Here is a 17,678-nt window from a genome sequence, read left to right as displayed (position 1 = left end):
GGGGGAAGAGGAAGAAGGGGCGGCAGTCCGCTATCATGTTTTAGGGGCCGCTTCCCTATGTCGTGACATGACAAGCTCGCTGTGGATGGGTGTGGTATAATGTTCACAGTTGCTGCTCATGGTCGCTGCTCATAGTCTCTGCTCACAGTTGCTGCCCACAGTTGCCACTCACATGACCGTCCTTTACTACCTGTCACTTGATGAAGGGGGTAGAGTAGAGACAAGGGACAGAGACACAACACAATACAGCACAACACAACGACAAGATGAACGCATGCGTGAGACACGAGGGGACGGATGAATGTACTCAATAACAGAATATTCCAAGCTATTTGCGTCGCCAAAGCCCCAGAACAATGTGTGTATGTGTGCCCTTTGCAGTAAGAACTCCCATGAACGCCATATACGTATTCCTGTGCCCTTTGTCTACTTGCTCTCTGTGCGTGCGGGCGTGCGGATGTGTTTTTTCGACAATATACTCCCGAACTGGCGAGCTGGGCGGGCTTTCAAAGAAAGCTCGCAATTTCCCCCCAACACACACGTCGCGCGCGCTTTCCATTGCTAGTCTGGACTTCGACTGATCTCGCGCAAAGTTGAGTTCGTTTTTCTTGTTTTGCTAGGTGCGAAATGATAAAAAGCATGGAAAATGACCCCCGACTGAGCTGCAGACTACGCTCGCAGGCGTAGGCGGCCGAGCCTCTCCTCATTCTCGTAAATATCGTACATGTCCAGCTTTATGCCGATGACGCGGGCCTCAAAGATTTCAAAGAGCTGGACTGTGGCGACCAGGAATTGAAACGCACTGCAGGATTGTATATAGCGTTAGCTGAGTGGAATGGCCAAGGAGCTCACTTTTGACAGTAAAGCTCGCATACATTAAAGGGGGAGATATCAAACATACATGAGCACAGCGATTGGTGTGACGGTCGGCGGCCACAGACCGATATACCGGCTCCCCCACCAGGGGTCCATGCCCGTCTTGGACCAGATGAGGAGGACCATGGTCGGGATGGTGAGGACCATGTCGAACACGGAGACCTGGACGCGCTTCATGCGGCGCCGCCGGTCGGCATCAGGCTCGTCGGGCCCGCCAAAGGACACGAGGTTGTAGCCGTTGACGGTAACGGTGATGGGCGGCATGCCAAAGGTGCGGCGCGGGGTGGGCCAGTAGGCGTATCCGAGGATGCTCCCGCCGGCGACGAGGAGGTTCCAGAAGAAGATGACCCAGCAGAGGGAGAAGAGGACCTTGTGCTCCCATACCCACCACCCTGCGTCGACGGTCTGGTGGATGCGGGCGACTGCGACGCAGCCGGCAATGGCGTTGGCGAGGCGGAAGAGGGCGATCAGGGGCACGCCGAGCTGGAGGCTGCGCTCGCTCTCGAGCTTGCACTTTTCGCACTTTTCCGAGTGCTTGTCGAGGATGGTCTCTGTCGAGGAGCGGTCGCTGGCGGAGAAGGGGCTCCGCGGGCTTCGGGGGCGGGGAGACGACATGGCAGGCCCTTTCGCGCTTCGCGGGAGGAGGAGGAGGAGGAGTACTGGCGAGCAAGGGCGGCTGACGGCTGACCGCTGACGGGCGACGGGAGGATCAAGGACGGGAGGAGGACTCGAGAGCCGGAGTCGCCAGGCCGGGCATGCGCATGCAGAAGGGCGGAGAGGGGCGCGCGCGTCGTGCAATGGCTGGAGCACTGGCGGCAACGCAGAGGGCGCGAGGAAGGGGGGAGGGCGGCGGCAGAGTCGACGATGCAGGCGATTGGGAGGAGAGAGACGACGGCGGCAGCCGTGGCAGCAAGAGGTATTGGCGGAAAGGCGGCGAGACGGGCTGACGGGCACAGCACGCACGCACACACAGCGGCAGTGGCAGTGGCAGTACGTACCGTGGTACCTAGCAGGCAGGCAGTTAGGAGAAAGCGGAGTGCAGGGCGGACGGCGCAGCCCGGTCCAGGTCGGTTGGTCGGGCGAGGGTGGAGGCAGGAAATTGGCAAGCGCACGAGAACCGGGGCGCTGCTGCTGGGCCAGGGGCTGTCCTTTCCTGAAGTGTCCCGACCTGTGGTGCCTGCCCAGGTGTGCCTGTCTCGTCGTCCGCACCGCATCTGTGTCGAGGCCACGACTCCAACCAGCGAGGCCAGCTGCTCCTCTGCTTCTTTGGGGTGTCTCGAGCCAGCTCGTCGCCGATCCTCCAGACCTGTTGTTGCGCCAGTGGCCAATTCCACGAGACGGGCCACACCACCACACACCCAGCCTGCAGGGTGCCGGCTGCCCTCGAGCGGGGAACCCAGAACCACACTCGCACCAACGGCCTTGGACCCTGCCGAGCGGCCGTGAGAGAGCGAGCTAGGCTAGGCCAGGGCACATTGGGTCCTCTGCTCGCTCCTCTGCTGCCTGTCCTGTCTATACGAGGCCTTTGACCCCCAGGGCATCCATCACGAGCCCTCCATCTGCCTCCAGTCACGATCCAGACAGAGCCTTCTCCCAGGAGATGCTGGACGTCTTTCCCACCCAAGCAGCATCCAAGCAGCCGGGGCACTCGCTGCATTGCATTGCCTCGTCCCAGTGGGGCAGAATTGCCTCCCCCGGCTTGTCAGTGTCAGCAGATCGGCTGGAAATATGGTCCCGGCATAAGCTTAGTACCGCAAGGCGCAGGCGACTCAGCTGCTCAAACTGGCACTAACGCCAACTCAAAAGCACACAAGCGCACCCCAAGTTGCCTTAAGCATCCTGCCAGAACCACCTTTGTTGCATCTTAAGAGCACCGCCAGAACTCGTGCCATCACTGCCAGCTGCAATGTTGCGCAGCGCAGCGACACGCACGGGTAGCGCTACAAAAAGCGCGCTGGTTCGCAAAATAATACCTCTGCAGCGAACCCGGCCCGGTGGACACCAGTGGACATGCATAATGGTCCATGTATTCATGTGTCAGGAGCTGGGGGCAAGGACCCGTTGTGTGCGCTTGGCAGCAGTCGTGTTGGTCGTTGGCGAGAATCCGTCCTCAGGGGTCTCGCGGGCCTAGCACATATGCGCTGGCCGTTGCAGGAAGAAAGTGCCCGGACAGCACGAACCCAGCCCGGACTGCGCACTACCAGCACGACATCGGGCGTGGTCGGAAGAAAATCCTGATGCAGTCGAATGCCCACGGAATCTTGGACGCTGTGCATTCGCTGATGGCTACACATTTTCCAACGGCCTTGCGCAGCTGTGGTGGTGGTGGTGCACCTTTGGGGGGAAATCTGGGGATGGACCGGAGCATGGCGCCACAGCCAAGTGGGCTCCAGGCCGCCCTTGGTGACTAGCCCGAAAAGAGCATCGCTGGCCACTGGGGCAAGTCTCGCGCTCCTGGTCTAGAAGGAAGTGGCCTGCCGCTTCTGGGCCAGCCAGCCTGGCTGTTGGTGAGACCCAGGCGGGTGAAGATGGGGGCTGTGGACTCATTCGATGCTGCTCAAACTGCGTCGACGAGGAAGGCGGCCCAGCAAGTGGTGGATCAAGATTGCACAAATTGCCGCTCTGTGCAAGAGGTCGGCTGGGTTGTGCAGGCTGAAGATGCGCGTCCAGGACCAGGGCCTGGCAGGCGGGGTGACGAGCGTGGGCCGACGCCAAAGTTCCGAGATTGTCGTGGTCTGTCGCCACATCCGGGAACACCAGCCCTGTAGACAGATCAAGATAAGATTTCGGTTTGCTGGACAGGAAACTGTGCAGAGCATGATAAGGGGCCTCAGCAGCACCACTCCAACCAGATGCTGACTTTGCCGGGCGCCCAGCCCGTCGTTCTTGCGCCTGAGAACGCGGGCGGGGGCCATAGATCTCGGACCTGCCAAGAAGGGGGGCTCTGCAATCGCGGGCTGGAGACTGACAGAGACTGACCAATGCGAACAGAGGGCAGCTGGGAATGGGCTGTAAGCCTTTTGAGACGATGAGGGAATCCTTACTAAGGCTGCATTTACCTAGTCGCAAGAAGGGGCATAGGGCTGTGCTTAGTCACAATCGCGCGTAATGCAGGCATGGTCTCAGTCAGCGGGGTCCAGTCTGCTCGGCTCGCGCAACTGCTCAAAGTGGCTTCCATCTTGGTGCCCGCAATGCAGCTGACAGATGCTTGTTCTCGGGGCGGTCCCGAGAGCCCATCCTCAGCAGAGGCGTGCTCATGCAACAAGTCGGACAAGCTTGCGTGGCCGCTCGCCTGGGACGACGGGCTTCCCAATGATTGCAACCCTCTTGGTCAGCGCCGGGACCGACGCGCGGGAGTTTGGAATTCGCGACCGCCGCGTCTCAGCCAGGCCACGGCCAGGCGCCAGCCTCGGAGCCGGAGCTAAGAGCGGCAAATTGGACGGGGAATTCGGAGCACGCGCAGATACAGCTCAGCTGCAAGGCCGGCGATGGGCTCCTCTGTCCTGACTGGCTGGCCGAGGGGGGCACATACGAAGCTTGTGCATGCATACCCTATACTCCTGGGGCTATCTGCCTGCCTCAAGGTGGGCTGCTGATGCCAGCAGCAGCAGCAGTCACAGCTCGTCTTCGACCATGGCCCACGGATACAAATAGTGCTGGCCTGCCCCCGAAGGTCGAGACAAGAGATCGAGGACATCATCACAGCACAGAGCAGACAGACAGACCAGGCCAAGCCACTCAACCCCATCACCAATACCACCACCACCACCAGCAAACAACAACCACCGCCATGAACCGCGCGCAAGTCACCTCGTGGGCCGAAGGACCCCGCTACAGCCACGTCGAGAGCCTCCCGGCCCCGGCCAGCGACGAGCTGCAGCTCCGGGTCTTGGCTGCCGGGCTCCACCACGTCGTCCGCTCCCGCGCCACCGGCCAGCACTACTCGAGCAACGTCCTCCCCCACATCCCCGGCGTCGACTGTGTCGCCCGCGACGAGGCCACCGGCAACCTCTACTACTGCCTCAAGTTCGCCCCAGACTTTGGCACCTTTGCCGAGTACATCAACATCCCAAAGTCAAATGCCATCCCCATCCCCGCCGGCGTCGACCCTGTCGGCTTTGCCGCCTCCGCCAACCCGGCCATGAGCAGCTGGATGGCCCTCTCCCAGCGCACCTCCGACCTCCCCAAGGACTACTCCGTCCTCATCATCGGCGCCACCAGTGCCAGCGGCCGCATGGCCGTCAACGTCGCTCGCGCCCTCGGCGCCGCAAAGGTCATTGGCCTCGCCCGCAACGCCGACGCCCTGGCCAAGGTCGAGGGCCTCGACGAGCGCGTCGTCCAGGCCCCGAACATCAAGGACACCGACCTCTCCCAGCTCGACTACGACGTCATCCTCGACTATGTCTACGGCGACGTCGCCCTCCACGTCCTGGGCTCCGTCAGGCCCGGCAAGCCCGTGCAGTACGTGCAGATCGGCGGCCTGGCGCAGACCGACATTGCCCTGCCGTCCGCCATCCTCAGGTCCAGGAACATCACCCTCCGTGGTGCCGGCCCCGGCGCCTGGAGCTTCAAGGGCGCCTCGATCGAGCTGCCCAAGATGGCGCAGGCCCTCGCCGGGTGGAAGATGCTGGACGCCCAGGCGTTCCCGCTCAAGGACATTGAGCAAGTGTGGGGTGACAAGACCCTCGGTGGCGCTGCTCGGATTGTGATTCAGCCTTAGAGACGACGACGAAGAGTAATGACTTGACGACACGGCCCTTGTAATAGTTGGTTAGATTTGCTAGAAATAAGATTGTTCCTCTTAGAGTTTGCGGCGGGTTTTCCATCTCGTCAATTTTTCTGTGAAGAATCAGGGGGGAGACATGTAGCTCCGCTGAGATACACGCAAGTAGTAGCAACCTTGCAAGTGTCAGATTTGTTTGCGAGCTTGCTGGTCCGCAAAACGCAGCACTGATCGCCTTGTCCTTTGAGTGTTGTAAGTACAGGTAGGTCTCATCACCGATAACAATAAGACACTGTGACCACGGAAACAAGTAGAATTGGGGCGTTACTAGCAGACAAAGTCATATGTAAGCCATTTCCACACCAAGGGAGCTAGTTGCCTGCCAGTCCTGCAACCGAATCGTGCACGACCTGGTGCTCCTGCCTACAGGCCATGACCAAAAGATGGCGCGTACAAAGAGACACGCATAATGGAGAGACATAGAGAGTCTCTCTTTCTCTCTCCGGCGGCCGGGGAAGGCGTACAAGAACGCGGATGATCAAACTGGCGCAGGAACTGCAGCTGCAGCAGGGGCAGCAGAAGGAGGCAGCGGCGGGATATCCCTGACGAGCACTACCCCTTCGGCATCGTCGTTCATGACGAGGCGGAACCCGACGCGCGCGTAAAAGGGCAGAACTTTGCGGTTCTCGGGGGACACGCCGATCCATATGCCCGAGCCGTAGTCTGGCCTGTTGTCGCGGCGCCCCCGCGCGCTGCTGTCCTCCTTTTCTTCCTCCTCCTCATCTATCTGCCGGTGGCTACTACCAGCCGCCGCCGCCGACGCCGCCCTGACGACGCTCTCGACAAACGTGTCGATCAGCTTCCGGCCCCAGCCCTGGCCCTGGTACCCGGGGAGTAGGTCGATGTGCATGGTCGCGCGGTAGCTGGGCAAGGGCGGGTGCTGCTGCTGCTGGTCCAGCGTCGGTTTCGAAAACGTTGGGTGCGCGAGCAGCAGGTCTGGGCGGAAGGCGAGCTGCTCCAGGGCCTTGGGGTTCGTCACCATTCTCGTCTTCTTCTTCTGCTTTTCGTCCTTACTCTCCTTCCCATCTTCCGTCCAGGCTCCTTTATTCCGGCCTTCGCCGTCCGCGGCAGCAGCAGCAGCAGCAGCAGCATCATCATCAACCTCAACCATCCACGGCACCCTCGCCCCGTTCACCCACGCCATCCTCTCCTCCTCCTCCTCGCCATCCTGATCAGGCGGCCTTCTCGAAGAAGTGACGACGACGACGACGCCCTCGTCCTCCCGCAGCAGGACATCGTCCACGAAGCGCCCGTACACCCTCGTCAGGGCGTGCACGTCGGGACACCCGATGCAGTAGCCCACGGCCCTCCCGCTGCCGTCGTCGAGCACGTGGCACGTTTCCGGGGAGAGGTAGGTGAACTGGTGCGTCCAGACGTAGGGCGCCAGGAGCTGGACCCTGCTCGAGGCCTGGGCGGGGGACAGAGAAGGGGGCAAGGTCTCCCGGCACTTTTTTTTTTTTGGTTTTGATTGTTAGTTATGAGCCATACAACCTTAGGGCAAGACATTTGTTGCTCAACCACCCTCGCGCAAAGTATGTATCCCACCCGCTAACCAACCAACAAAAGCCAACCCCGGGGTGGAAAGAACAACCAACGCTCCCAAGACGAGGAACGGCAGAAGAGAAGGGTTTGGGGGGGGGGGGGGGTGCAGGCAGAGAAACTAACTACTCACGATGAACCCGCAGTCTTCCTTGTCGCTCTCGCGGTAGCCACGGATAAACGCCATTTCTTTCTTCTTCTTCTCCTTCTTCTTCTTTCCTTCGGCTCAAATGCTGCTCCACCCCACAAAACGCTCTTATCACACGGGGATACTCCAAAGACCTTGAAGACAAGGCCAAAGGAAACGAGGAACGAGGGGGGGGGGGCCGAGTAGCCACGGTGCGTGTGATCGCTCACGTCTAGCTGGCGAATATTTTCCTCCTCTCTCTCTCTCTCTCTGTGTTTGTGTGTGTGTGTGTGTGTGTTCCGGAAGTTTTGCTGCGATGTAGACTTTTATCTGGCGTCAAGAACAGCTGGTCTCTTGAGTCTTCTGTCAAACGTCCCAGTGTGTATACACGGCTATCGTTTCAGCGTGCTAGCCGCCACATGGAAAAAAGGAGAGTGAACCCTCCTGGTGATTGCTGTAAAGTGTTTGACAAACTGCTGCTCACGCAATCGCCGCTCCTGAGTAAGGCAATTGTGCCAATCTCCCGCAACACGACACGGGGAGATATACTGACGAGTCTGTGAGGCCGGAGGAAGGCAGTTGTGCGACTTTAGAAATTCGTGTGGTGAATCTTTTCCTTGGCTGGCGAGGTGGTGAGTGGTTGGCTGAGGAGGTCCTCCTCATTCAAGCCAGCCGTTGAAAAGACGTGCAAGGTTCGCTCCAGCTTGCACGGGGAGGCGAGGGCGGGGCTTGGAAATCGAGCACCTGTCATCTTCAAGTCGCTGCAACGTGGGTCCGGGGTAAAGTGGGCCGGACCAACCCTCCGCCTCCAACATGCAATTGTGTCAATCACCACTGGTGTGGCTGCAACAACGTCAACTAGAGACGCTTCGCGTCCATAGTACAACCTCAGGCATCGTGTGTTTGGGTTCTGGTTCAAGTTTTTTTAAAATTGGAACAAACAGTCCACGGCATCAAGCCGGCTAAAAGTACCTAAGTAGGCGACAAAACAGTAGCTGGTCTACATAAACCCCTGATTGCTCGATTTGTGGTGTGCGCGCGCGAGTGTACCCATGTGTATATATATGCCTGACGTCAAACAAAAAACTTCCAAGGTATCGTCAAGTGCTCATAAAAGTGTCCCCGATTATGCCGTGTCCCAAGATATAGAGATGAACGCCACCAACTCTGAACTGAAAACATGGAAAGAGAGTAATAAAAAAAAAAGGATGCGAGAGCCGCTATGCAGCACCTTATGTTGACCGCGAAGTGCACAATCAATGTGCATTCCTTCAGATCATGCCGCCGGGGTGTCCAGAGCTTGGGTTTCTGGACGGGGCAACGACCATCCTCGAAGCGGGAGGGCCGACATTGAATGGGGGCGTGTTGTCACGGGGCCGCGAGGAAAAGTCCGGTGGGGTGAAGTTTTGGGGGCCCCTTCGACCCTCAGCATGCTTCAGCAGATTTGGTGTGCTCGCACTGCTCGGCGGGCCATGCTGGCTTTCGCCCTGCCTGTCCGGAGACGAGTCATACATTGTCCGCGTCCTCGATGTCTCTTGCCGCCGCCGAGGGTTGATGGGTGGCAGAGGGGGAGCATGGGAAGGGCTGTTGCCATTCATTCGTGGCCCGCCGGTGCGGTTTCGGTCCCGCAAGTCGTGCGACGCAGGCTGCATCATGGCCGCCTCTGAAGGCCCTCGTGGTCTAACTCTCTGCATCTTCCCCTCTGGGTATCCCTGAGGCTCAGACGGACGTGCAGGCAAGCCATTGGGGGATTTCGGTGCCCCAGAGAGAAATGGAGATGGCATGGGAGAAATTGGGGAGGGCTGGCCCGCATCATATGCACGCCCGTTAGGAGGCTGCAAACCGCCGGGCCCGGCGTAGTTCGGCTGCGGTGTTCTGGCTGGGGAGCCTGGGTGCGGCTGTGGCGACATCATTGGTGACCGCCTCATCGGGTGAGGGCTTGTTGGCAGCCCCACGGGGAGGCGGCCTTGTGGGCGAGGTTGGATGTCCAGTCGAGGTGGAAGGTTGCGATCGGCGTCAGAATCATTCCTGAATCTGCCCTGCCGGCTCTGGGAGCGATAGCCCTGGCTCGAGTCTGATCCGCTCCTGTCCCTGTCATTTCGCGAGGCAGATCTAGATCCTGGGTTGGATCCGGGATGGTAAGCTTCCCCACTTGGCATCCGCTGAGACAGCGCCATTGGTGGGGGCCTACGATCACGGCTTGGAGGTGACTGACGGGCTCCAACGTCCTGCGGTCCTTTATCTTGAGCATCCCGATCCGGGGAGCCATGCGACTCCTGACTGGGTGCCTGACGGCGACCCTGTGCCTCGAGTTCCTTCATCCGCTGCAGCTCCCGCCGCGCCTGACGGAAAGCGCGGATCCCCGCATGCTCCTCTTTGGAGGCAGGCTTGGCCGAATCCTGACTCGGTCTGGGCTCATCTGGCTCTTCGGTCTGTCTCACACCCTGGAGAGGGGGGCTGGCATCCAGAGAGTACTTGTTGCCAGCAGGGGATGAGCCTCTGCTGCCAAGTCCTAGCATGCGCATGGCCTTGGACTGCGACTCATCGCGACCTCTGTCCCGCATGGAGCCGCGGCTCTCGCGAGACCGCAGAATGCCGAGGCCAGTAGCTCTGGGCGCAGGTCCAGCGTCTATCGAAGTTTTGGGCTCTCCTTGGTGATGAGGCGAGGTCGATCGGCTGTCGCTGTCGGCGTACATGGTGAGCCTCTCACGAATCCGGCGAGCGCCATCAGCAAGTTGTGTGGCAAACTCGTCTCTCTCAAGCGACTCCCTGGGAAGGCTGTCTGTGGCCGCATCGTCAAGATCAGTGCCTGTCAAGAAGGAACGATCAGCATCAATGGGCAGGTGCCCATAATCCTCTCTGGAGAAGTCATCCGTCCATTGGCCGTCATGCTCCCGCGATGCAGAGTAGGAATCGCCCTCGGCATCAGATTCTGCCATGCCTGGAGCCGTGTCATAGACAGAAGAGGCGTTGCTGGCAGCTCTCAAATGCTGCCGCACCATGCCGCTGAGTCCTGCTCCGGGCAGAGTCGGAGAATCGAGCGGTTCCGCCTTTTCGCCTGGAACTACCAATTTGTCCGCTGCTGCCTGCTCAGCCGACTGCGATTCGCTGAACGTGAGCGGAACTGGCGAAGTCGACTCGCGCAAGGCAGGGTGCTGGCGGTCAGAAGGACGACGAGTCAGCGTCGGGGCAGAGTCGGTCTCTGGTGACTTGACCGAGTATTCAGAAGCGCCATCATCGACAAAGAATGTGGACTGCTCTTCATGTAATGGCATCTGGCTGATGGCAGAGGAGCTCGCCTTGCTCTCTAGCGGTGGCCGCTGTGCCGAGGTCGATCTGGAGGTCCCACGAGACGCATTTGAATTGGTTCTGTCCCGCGTCAATGTTGGGGTTTCGCGACCCTGCTGAAGCTGCACTTGTCTCTGGGCAAAACGAGACTCGTCATAAGGCTGGGACGGCTTCTGAAAGACACCCATCGCCGTCGCTTTGCCGCGGTCATTGGGCTGAATTGCAAGGACCGAGGCATCCCCAGACTCGCTGATAGGGGGGCTCAGCGGCGGCGCGCCGCCACCAAATAAGGAGCGGCTCTCTGAAGCACCAGATACTCGGTTGTTGAGGTCGGGGGTGCCCACTGTCGAGGCCGTCGCAGGGGGGCTCATGGAGCGCAAGTTTGGTGCACTGGCCTTTGCCAATACGCTCCGTCCGCCGAACCGATCAGAAAAGGCAGAAAGTGTAGGCGAAGGGCTGATGCCTGGAGCAAGGTCCGGTGTTCGGCTGCCCAGTCCGCGTTGTTTGCTGAGGGATTCAAATCTCGAGAGAGCCGAGGACTGGTTCTCCTGCAAATCCTGGTTCAATGCCTGCTCATACAAACGTCTTGTCCGCGCAACATTCCTCTCTGTCGCAGGTGTCGACGTGGAGGTGTTTAGTGACAAGCTGTTCTGGCCCTCCTTGAAGGATGGGGTCCGTTGACTAGACATGATTGAGGTTGCCGCCGTGGAGTTCCTGGCCATGGACGGGATAGATGACGTGGTTGAAGAGGTGTCCCGGTTCTTGTTGTAACCCGCGAGGCCGGGCGACGCTGGTCGCGCGCCATCTCCATTGTAATCATTTGCTGGCTCGTCCGCATTTTCGTCGCTCTCGCCGTCTATTGACTTCCTCTCCCTTTCCTGCATGCGCCACTTTTGGAAGGCAGACATCGCAACATCGTCGTCGTATAGAGCTCTTCCAGGCATGCCACCGTCGGTCTTCGAAGCATTCGCGCCTGCTGGAATCTTATAAATCTTCTGTCGTCCGCCAAAAAGATTGTTGCCTTCTGTCGGCTTTGAGCGCCCCATGATACTCCCGCCGGCCAAAGAGTCGGCATCGTCGGAATGGAAAGAGTCGTTCCTAGCATACGGAGGCTTGATTGACTCGACCTCGGCAATGTCACCAAGCCCGCTTGAAAGACCGAAATCTAACCTCGATTGCCTATTTGAGAACAACACGCTGTCGTCGCTGGCTTTGCCAATCTTGGTGTTTGGGTCGTCTTGTTCCCGTAGCATCGAAAACCGCGCCGAGAGCCCCGACATGAGCAAACTCGTTCTGAAGTCATCGTTACTCGGCAAAACGGTTGCCAGGTCGATCTGTGGTTTCTCCTCGGCGGGCTTCTTGCCCTTCTTGAACGGTCTGAAGGAAGGCATTGAAAAGTCGGAGTCTGTGGAAGGACGAGGGTTGCCCGAGTCGTCCTTCGTCTTCTTCGTCCGAAATCGATTCATGTGTGCGACTGCAGGTCGCGCGCGGACCCAGAATCAGTCGGTGGTGAAGTCAGTCAGTTCTTCCGTGCACCCTATGCCAACATGCCGTTCCCTCCAGACAACTGATTGTGTTTGCAGGTACAAATCTCGAGATGAGTGTTTCGCGTATCGATTGAGGTAATGATGCTGGCCGAAAAGTAGCACGTCCGGGTGGGAAAGAGTCCTGTCTTCGTGATAGACGCCTATTAATTGTATTATGTTATTAATTATCCGATGTAGTCGTTTCTTAGGTATTATTGAATGTTGAACACCCAGCCGCAGGTGCTGTCGAAAAATGGCTTATGAAAAGTGTACAGGAAAGCGGCTGTTGTGACAGAGTCACAATATGGAGAATCTCGCCTGAAAAGGGGTACAGACGGCCTGAGGGGTCCGGCATCAGGAGGAGCGTGGCCTACCTTCTTGCTGCTGGGGCTCTGCGCAGAATGGTCTGTGCCTTGCAGGCTCGTGCTCTGCGAGGGGCCGACTTTCGTGTCTCGCGCCGGAGCGAAGAATGCAAATCAGATCGTCTCTTAGGCTGGCATTGGCCACGGTTTGACTTGGTGTGTTGCACAAGAAGTCTGGTTTTGGGAACAGCCACCGGAATGGAGTGTTTTGGTCGATGGGGCACACGTATTGAGAAAGAGATTGTGCAGCAACGAGCGGCACCACACGGAACCCACCGGTCGGTGAGGGGTCCAGGCTGTTGTGCCTGGTGGCTGGAATGTGGGCGTCTGAGGATTTTGTGAAGTGGTGACGGAGAGTGATGGGCTCCTGAATGCCAGAGCCGATTGTCTGTAATGCGTCGTGAGATTACCGTCAGGGAGGGCTCCGCAGCGCCTGAATTCTTCAAGCAGTGCCGATGGCTAAACAAGCGGGCTCGTGCGGGAGACGTTCCAAAAAGGTGCTGCAGGAACCGGTCGTGTTGACGTTGGCTGATTGGTGGTCTCTGCTGGCTGGAGACACGCCGAGGGGCTACTGTCTTATTGTTCTTGCGGTGGCGTCAAGTCCGGTGCCGGGCGTGCGAAGTTGTGTCGTTATCGAGCTCGTCTGGCGGTGGGCAGGAGGATGTCGGTTGGTCTCGAAAACGAAGGTGTCGACAGTGGCTCGGGGACAGAAGTTGCAGAGAAGAAGACAAATGCCCAAGAGCGTCGAGGAAGAGACCTGGAAGCACAGACAAGAGACTGCACCGGCATTGAGGCACTTGGGGGCAGAAGAGCGGGCAGGGGCTGGCGGGCACGGCGCGAGCAAAGGGTGGACTGGACGGGTGGAAATGAACGAGCAAAAGCCACCTGAGCCTGTCCACGCTGCTGCAGGGGTCAGGGTCCTCCCCGTCCAGTGTGCCGCCTAGCAGCGGGCGGCTTCGTGGGCCCTGGTCGCCAGCGTCGTGCCGGACGCACAGCAGTAGTAGCCAGTGGTCCTGTGGCTCTCAGCACACTGTAAGATGCATTCCCAGGGCTCTGTCGCCTGGTCGATGATCTCCAGGACTCTGGGGATTTCCAACCATCTTCCTCGGCACCAGCAGTGCAATAGCACGGTCGTCTTGAGCGCGGTATGGGTCTGGGTTGTCTGCGTTACCCAAAACACGCGGCGATGCCTTTGTCCTTGCGGGACACAAACCTTCCGTGGTATGGTTAATCTGAAGCGCTAGCTGCTGCTCTGTGCAACCCTACGGCACAGCAACCCTACAAGCTGGCGAATTGATCAGACAGACACCGACGATCGTCGGGACCTGAGCTGGACATATATGCACTTCATCTGCTGCATCCACTACTTTTGGTGGCCCATCGTGAGGCGACGGATGGGAGAGATAAGTGAAGGAGACCGGCCAGAACGGGCGGTCAGTGGAATAGATTTTGCGTCTCAAATATCAACCTGCTGCCATGGCGCTCTACCTTTCCGCGCCTAAAGAACACGAAAAAAAAAAAAAAACCGAGCTGGGTAGCACAAGCGAGAAAGGGGATATTGGGCCTTCGCGTGCACAGGCTGAACATGGGCAACAGCTCAGGCAGGTCTGCGTCAAGAATGCACAAGAGTCCCGTCCCACACCCATAGAGGAGGAATGTCGCACAGTGCCTCGCACGTGCTTGAGTCCCAAAGATACTTGCTTGGACGGCAGTGGAGTGTCGACTAGTCGGACAGGGGGCGGCCTATCAACTAGAGGCACTCTGGCCAGGCACATGGCTTGGCAGGCACGACCGCCGCACAAGCGAAGCAGCCACCGCCTGCTGGCCCTCCTCCGCGGAACAGTCCAGTGCTGCGCGTGCGGGCTCTGCAGCCCCTAAACCGCGTCCCCACGGATGCCCTCCCCTCCCCACGACGCCAACCACATGACCAGTCTCAATTGGCCCCGTCAGTCACATCCCATCATCGTCTCGACAGGCGGGCGTGCTCTCCGGTCGGTCGGAGTGGACATGGGGTCCCCCGGCCGCATACCATTCGCAACCCTGCCGCCTTGATTTCCCTCCCTGCCTTGTTTCGTTGTCCGTATCACAGGCAGAGCCTCCATCCCGATTGCCCCTCGCCCTGGCCTCTCTCCTTCCTCTGCAGCACAACCATGGAGCGTGCCAGCGTGACTCGCCAGGGCAAGAGTTACACAGCGCGGCAAAACAAGCGGGCTGGCCTGGAGCCACCAGTCCGGCGACAAGGCGCTTGTTCCCCAAGCTCGAGCATCCATCAACACTGCAAGATCAGCAGGACCGTGGCCGTCTGCAGGGAGCGAGGAATGGAGGCTCAAGGACCACTGGGGATGGATCTGCACCCACTAGAGAACACGGCAGCCTCGCCAACGATGGCATGATTCGACAAAGCAGCAGTTGACGTCGCAGTGCGTATGGTGTGGGGGGGGGCAAAAGCAAACAAAAGCCAGCCAGCTGCAAGGCGACACCAAACAGCGTTAATGGACCCCAGGTGGCGCCCTATCCTGCAACGGCTTCTCCTAAAGGATTGGGATAAGACGGCTGTTCCTGACACCGGCCCCCTCCAATCGCGCTTCGTCCTCCAGTTCCGACCTGTCCAAACGCTTGTGAGACTTTGGCTGGGCGCTGCGAGGCGCAACACCATTCTCTGCGAAGCAAATAGACCGCGATGCAATGGCGACTGCTTATTGCTGGAGAGTCCGCAGATGATCTGCCCCTGCATTTGCTTCTTCATTCCAAAGGAGTTTGTTTTCTCGACTCAGCTCGTCACTGTCTGTCATTTTTCAGACGCCCATGAAGCGCAGCAGGATTGGCCGAGAAGGCTAGAGATGCCTTCCGAGTTTCATGTGCCTAGACCTGTTGACGCTTATTGGATCCGCAAGAAAAGCTCAGAACCCCTGAAGCTCGGCGTGTCAGCTTCTCAGCTTCTCAAACACCACAGGTTGTCCTTGATCTGAATGGGTACATCGATCATCAGCTTGAGGAGACCTCACCGGCAATCTGGCATCCCTCGGGCAGTAGTACTTCTCTGGTTCACGGCTACGGTCGTCGTGACCATCCGTCGTCTTGCATTCATCAGCCGCTGCACTGGTGCAAGGCACAGAAACGGCCAGCACTCCCCATTGGCCGGTCGCTCGATGTAGTATGTGCTCGGCGTATACACAAAACAAAAACGCTCTTATCCGGACGAAGTGCCTGCATGCTGCACTCCTAGAGTCTGATAGATCGGGTTCACAACGGCCGGGCCAAAAGCGCGTGCGAGCTACGATTCTGTGCCGGCCTCCTCGCCGGACTCGGAATCACCACTGCCGGCTGTTTCGTCGCATGGCTCCATGCAGGGCGCCACGGCCCCTGCAGAGCACTACAAGGATCCAAACTTTTTTTTCCTTTCCTTGGGCAGCCCCCTTGTTCTCGTTCAGGCCCACCTGTCCGCTCGGTGGGGTTGTTTGTGTTCCGCGAGCCAATCAGAAGCTTGTGCCTGGCGTGAGCTTGATCGGAATCTTCAATCCGGCCTTCAATGACTCGTAGGGTCTACACCCCCTACCGTGTCCACGAATGTCATTGTCTCCTTTTCTCCATCAACCCCATTGTCCCTGCAATGGTGTCTGACAATGGACCGCCCGCGGTATTTGACGTTGGACCAAACGCTTCAGAGTCCCTCCGGCCCCATCTTGGTAAGGTCAAGTGATGACGAAAGGTCGCTCTTCTCATGGTGTCGACATTCCTGTTCTTGAACTCTGCAGGGTCTTCCGCATAAAGTCGTACCCCTAAATGGTTGAGGCTCACAAGTGGATTACTTTGGCTGCTCTCCTCCCCAGCTTGGCCAAACGATTCCAAACTATCATCCTGAAGGGCTGCTGTCTCCTTCGCAACAAGCACAAGCGCCAGCACAGATGAGGCCCCAAGTGGCCGAATCGGGACTCGTGAAAGAGGAAAACTCTCCTTTCCTTCTGGCGACCCACAATTCGAAAGTTCGATCGTCGTCGATAGAAAGAAATCAATGCCAGCTCCGGTGGGGGGATATTTGCTGCCCTTGAAGCAGTACGGTGATACTGATACTGATGCCAGCCAGGTCTCAAACGTTTGAGAAGTCAGTTGGCTTGAGACCACTCACTCAGCGCTTTTGTAGTAAGGAATGGCACAGGGTTCTTACTGCCGAGCTACATATCCCGTGGTGTAGGGTCGGGGATAGTGGCCCACACAGATAATCCCTGTGATCGCTGGAAGCGCAACTCCCAGTGCGAGCCGTGTGATCAACAATTCGGCAACCACTCGACACAGATCTCTCTGATCGGGTCAGTGAACAGTAACAAAGAATATGGTTATGGTCCCTTTCGAGCCCCCGACATCTAGAGCAGACCCCGCTTTTCTCTTCGTTCTCCGATCGCCTTCCCGATTGGGGATCAAGCTCAGCGGTACATATAGCGGTAGGGCACGGCGGGATAAAGTGGATTAGATTGCCTACCTACCAGGTTGAGGCAGCATGCCCGCGTTACATTGTGCTCCAGGCGGGTTGTATATTTGAGTTCATCTGGCCCGATCCCCTGGTCCGGCCCTTGTACTACCTAGCATTGGCTCTGTCCTTGGCTGGAGGACACGCGAACCGCTCAATATCAGGTAATTAGGCCGTCTCTGTGATCAATAGCAGCGCGTGCAAATGGGGGGGTTCGTCCGGGCCCCCGCGGGGGGCTACATAGGAGTTTCTCGTCCGGTCGGCATGTGGAGTTGGTGTGTTTTCGACAATGCGCCTGTTCGTCTGCGTACTAATCACATGCAGTAGCTTCCCTTGGCTCGGTTGGGAGAGGCTGATAATCTGTGCGGACGGGGTTCATTCCCATATGCAGGGCGGAAGCCCCTGAGATGAGTCCAGGCAGAGTGCTTGCAGATGTGCAAAGTTGGAGGGGCATGTAGGTAATAATAAAAAAAACGTCAAGAACTGGGGCGGCGCAGGCGGCACTCACTGCCTTTCTGTCTGTCTGTCTGTTTGCCAGCGCGAGTAAAACGCTGGATAAGTACGCCAAGTGTATGGATTGTCACTGGACGTTTTAATGATGTCCCTCCGTTTTTTCTGAGATGCACGTGGGAGAAAAAAAGCTGCCAGGATTGAAGCGCCGAGTTTGGATCACCATCTGCAGGTACCACCCCATCATCACACCGTGCACCGT

The 17,678-nt window shown here is 58.4% G+C and overlaps 5 protein-coding genes across 5 annotated transcripts; 1 reads left to right on the top strand and 4 right to left on the bottom strand.

The window, feature by feature from the left end:
• Positions 1-292: 292 nt before the first annotated feature.
• On the bottom strand, positions 293-1,972 carry B0I36DRAFT_333416 (uncharacterized protein). Its single transcript, XM_046155216.1, has 2 exons — positions 902-1,972; positions 293-802 (listed from the first exon to the last, which is right to left on the bottom strand). Exons 1-2 carry the CDS (start codon positions 1,489-1,491, stop codon positions 670-672), a joined length of 723 nt encoding a protein of 240 aa, XP_046007112.1. The 5' UTR covers positions 1,492-1,972; the 3' UTR covers positions 293-669.
• A 2,694-nt stretch (positions 1,973-4,666) lies between these two features.
• On the top strand, positions 4,667-5,596 carry B0I36DRAFT_252023 (uncharacterized protein; the record flags this gene model as incomplete). The annotated part of the gene is made up of 1 exon (XM_046150655.1): positions 4,667-5,596. One exon carries the CDS (start codon positions 4,667-4,669, stop codon positions 5,594-5,596), a length of 930 nt encoding a protein of 309 aa, XP_046007111.1.
• A 541-nt stretch (positions 5,597-6,137) lies between these two features.
• Positions 6,138-7,385, bottom strand: B0I36DRAFT_353644 (uncharacterized protein; the record flags this gene model as incomplete). The annotated part of the gene is made up of 2 exons (XM_046157233.1): positions 6,138-7,106; positions 7,332-7,385. 2 exons carry the CDS (start codon positions 7,383-7,385, stop codon positions 6,138-6,140), a joined length of 1,023 nt encoding a protein of 340 aa, XP_046007110.1.
• An 848-nt stretch (positions 7,386-8,233) lies between these two features.
• Positions 8,234-14,276, bottom strand: B0I36DRAFT_434854 (uncharacterized protein; the record flags this gene model as incomplete). The annotated part of the gene is made up of 4 exons (XM_046162731.1): positions 8,234-12,018; positions 12,514-12,889; positions 13,533-13,763; positions 14,199-14,276. The coding sequence occupies 4 exons, from the start codon at positions 14,274-14,276 to the stop codon at positions 8,597-8,599; spliced, it is 4,107 nt and encodes a 1,368-aa protein (XP_046007109.1). The 3' UTR covers positions 8,234-8,596.
• Positions 14,277-17,104: 2,828 nt separating this feature from the next.
• Positions 17,105-17,474, bottom strand: B0I36DRAFT_333408 (uncharacterized protein). The gene is made up of 2 exons (XM_046155215.1): positions 17,294-17,474; positions 17,105-17,241 (listed from the first exon to the last, which is right to left on the bottom strand). Exons 1-2 carry the CDS (start codon positions 17,418-17,420, stop codon positions 17,135-17,137), a joined length of 234 nt encoding a protein of 77 aa, XP_046007108.1. The 5' UTR covers positions 17,421-17,474; the 3' UTR covers positions 17,105-17,134.
• Positions 17,475-17,678: the final 204 nt, after the last annotated feature.

Source organism: Microdochium trichocladiopsis (genome assembly GCF_020744255.1).
Source record: "Microdochium trichocladiopsis strain MPI-CAGE-CH-0230 chromosome Unknown B0I36scaffold_10, whole genome shotgun sequence".
NCBI classification, from domain to species: Eukaryota; Fungi; Ascomycota; class Sordariomycetes; order Xylariales; family Microdochiaceae; genus Microdochium; species Microdochium trichocladiopsis.
The sequence above is the reverse complement of the archived record's forward strand: the minus strand, read 5'-3'. Positions and strand labels throughout refer to the sequence as shown.

Excerpts from the sequence above, each read along its gene's own strand:
- B0I36DRAFT_333416 (XM_046155216.1), bottom strand. The coding sequence starts at position 1,491 with ATGTCGTCTCCCCGCCCCCGAAGCCCGCGGAGCCCCTTCTCCGCCAGC. Across the intron at positions 803-901 it reads ACACCAATCGCTGTGCTCAT|TGCGTTTCAATTCCTGGTCG; the intron begins GTATGTTTGATA and ends ACAATCCTGCAG.
- B0I36DRAFT_333408 (XM_046155215.1), bottom strand. The coding sequence starts at position 17,420 with ATGCCCCTCCAACTTTGCACATCTGCAAGCACTCTGCCTGGACTCATC. Across the intron at positions 17,242-17,293 it reads CCCAACCGAGCCAAGGGAAG|CAACTCCACATGCCGACCGG; the intron begins CTACTGCATGTG and ends TCGAAAACACAC.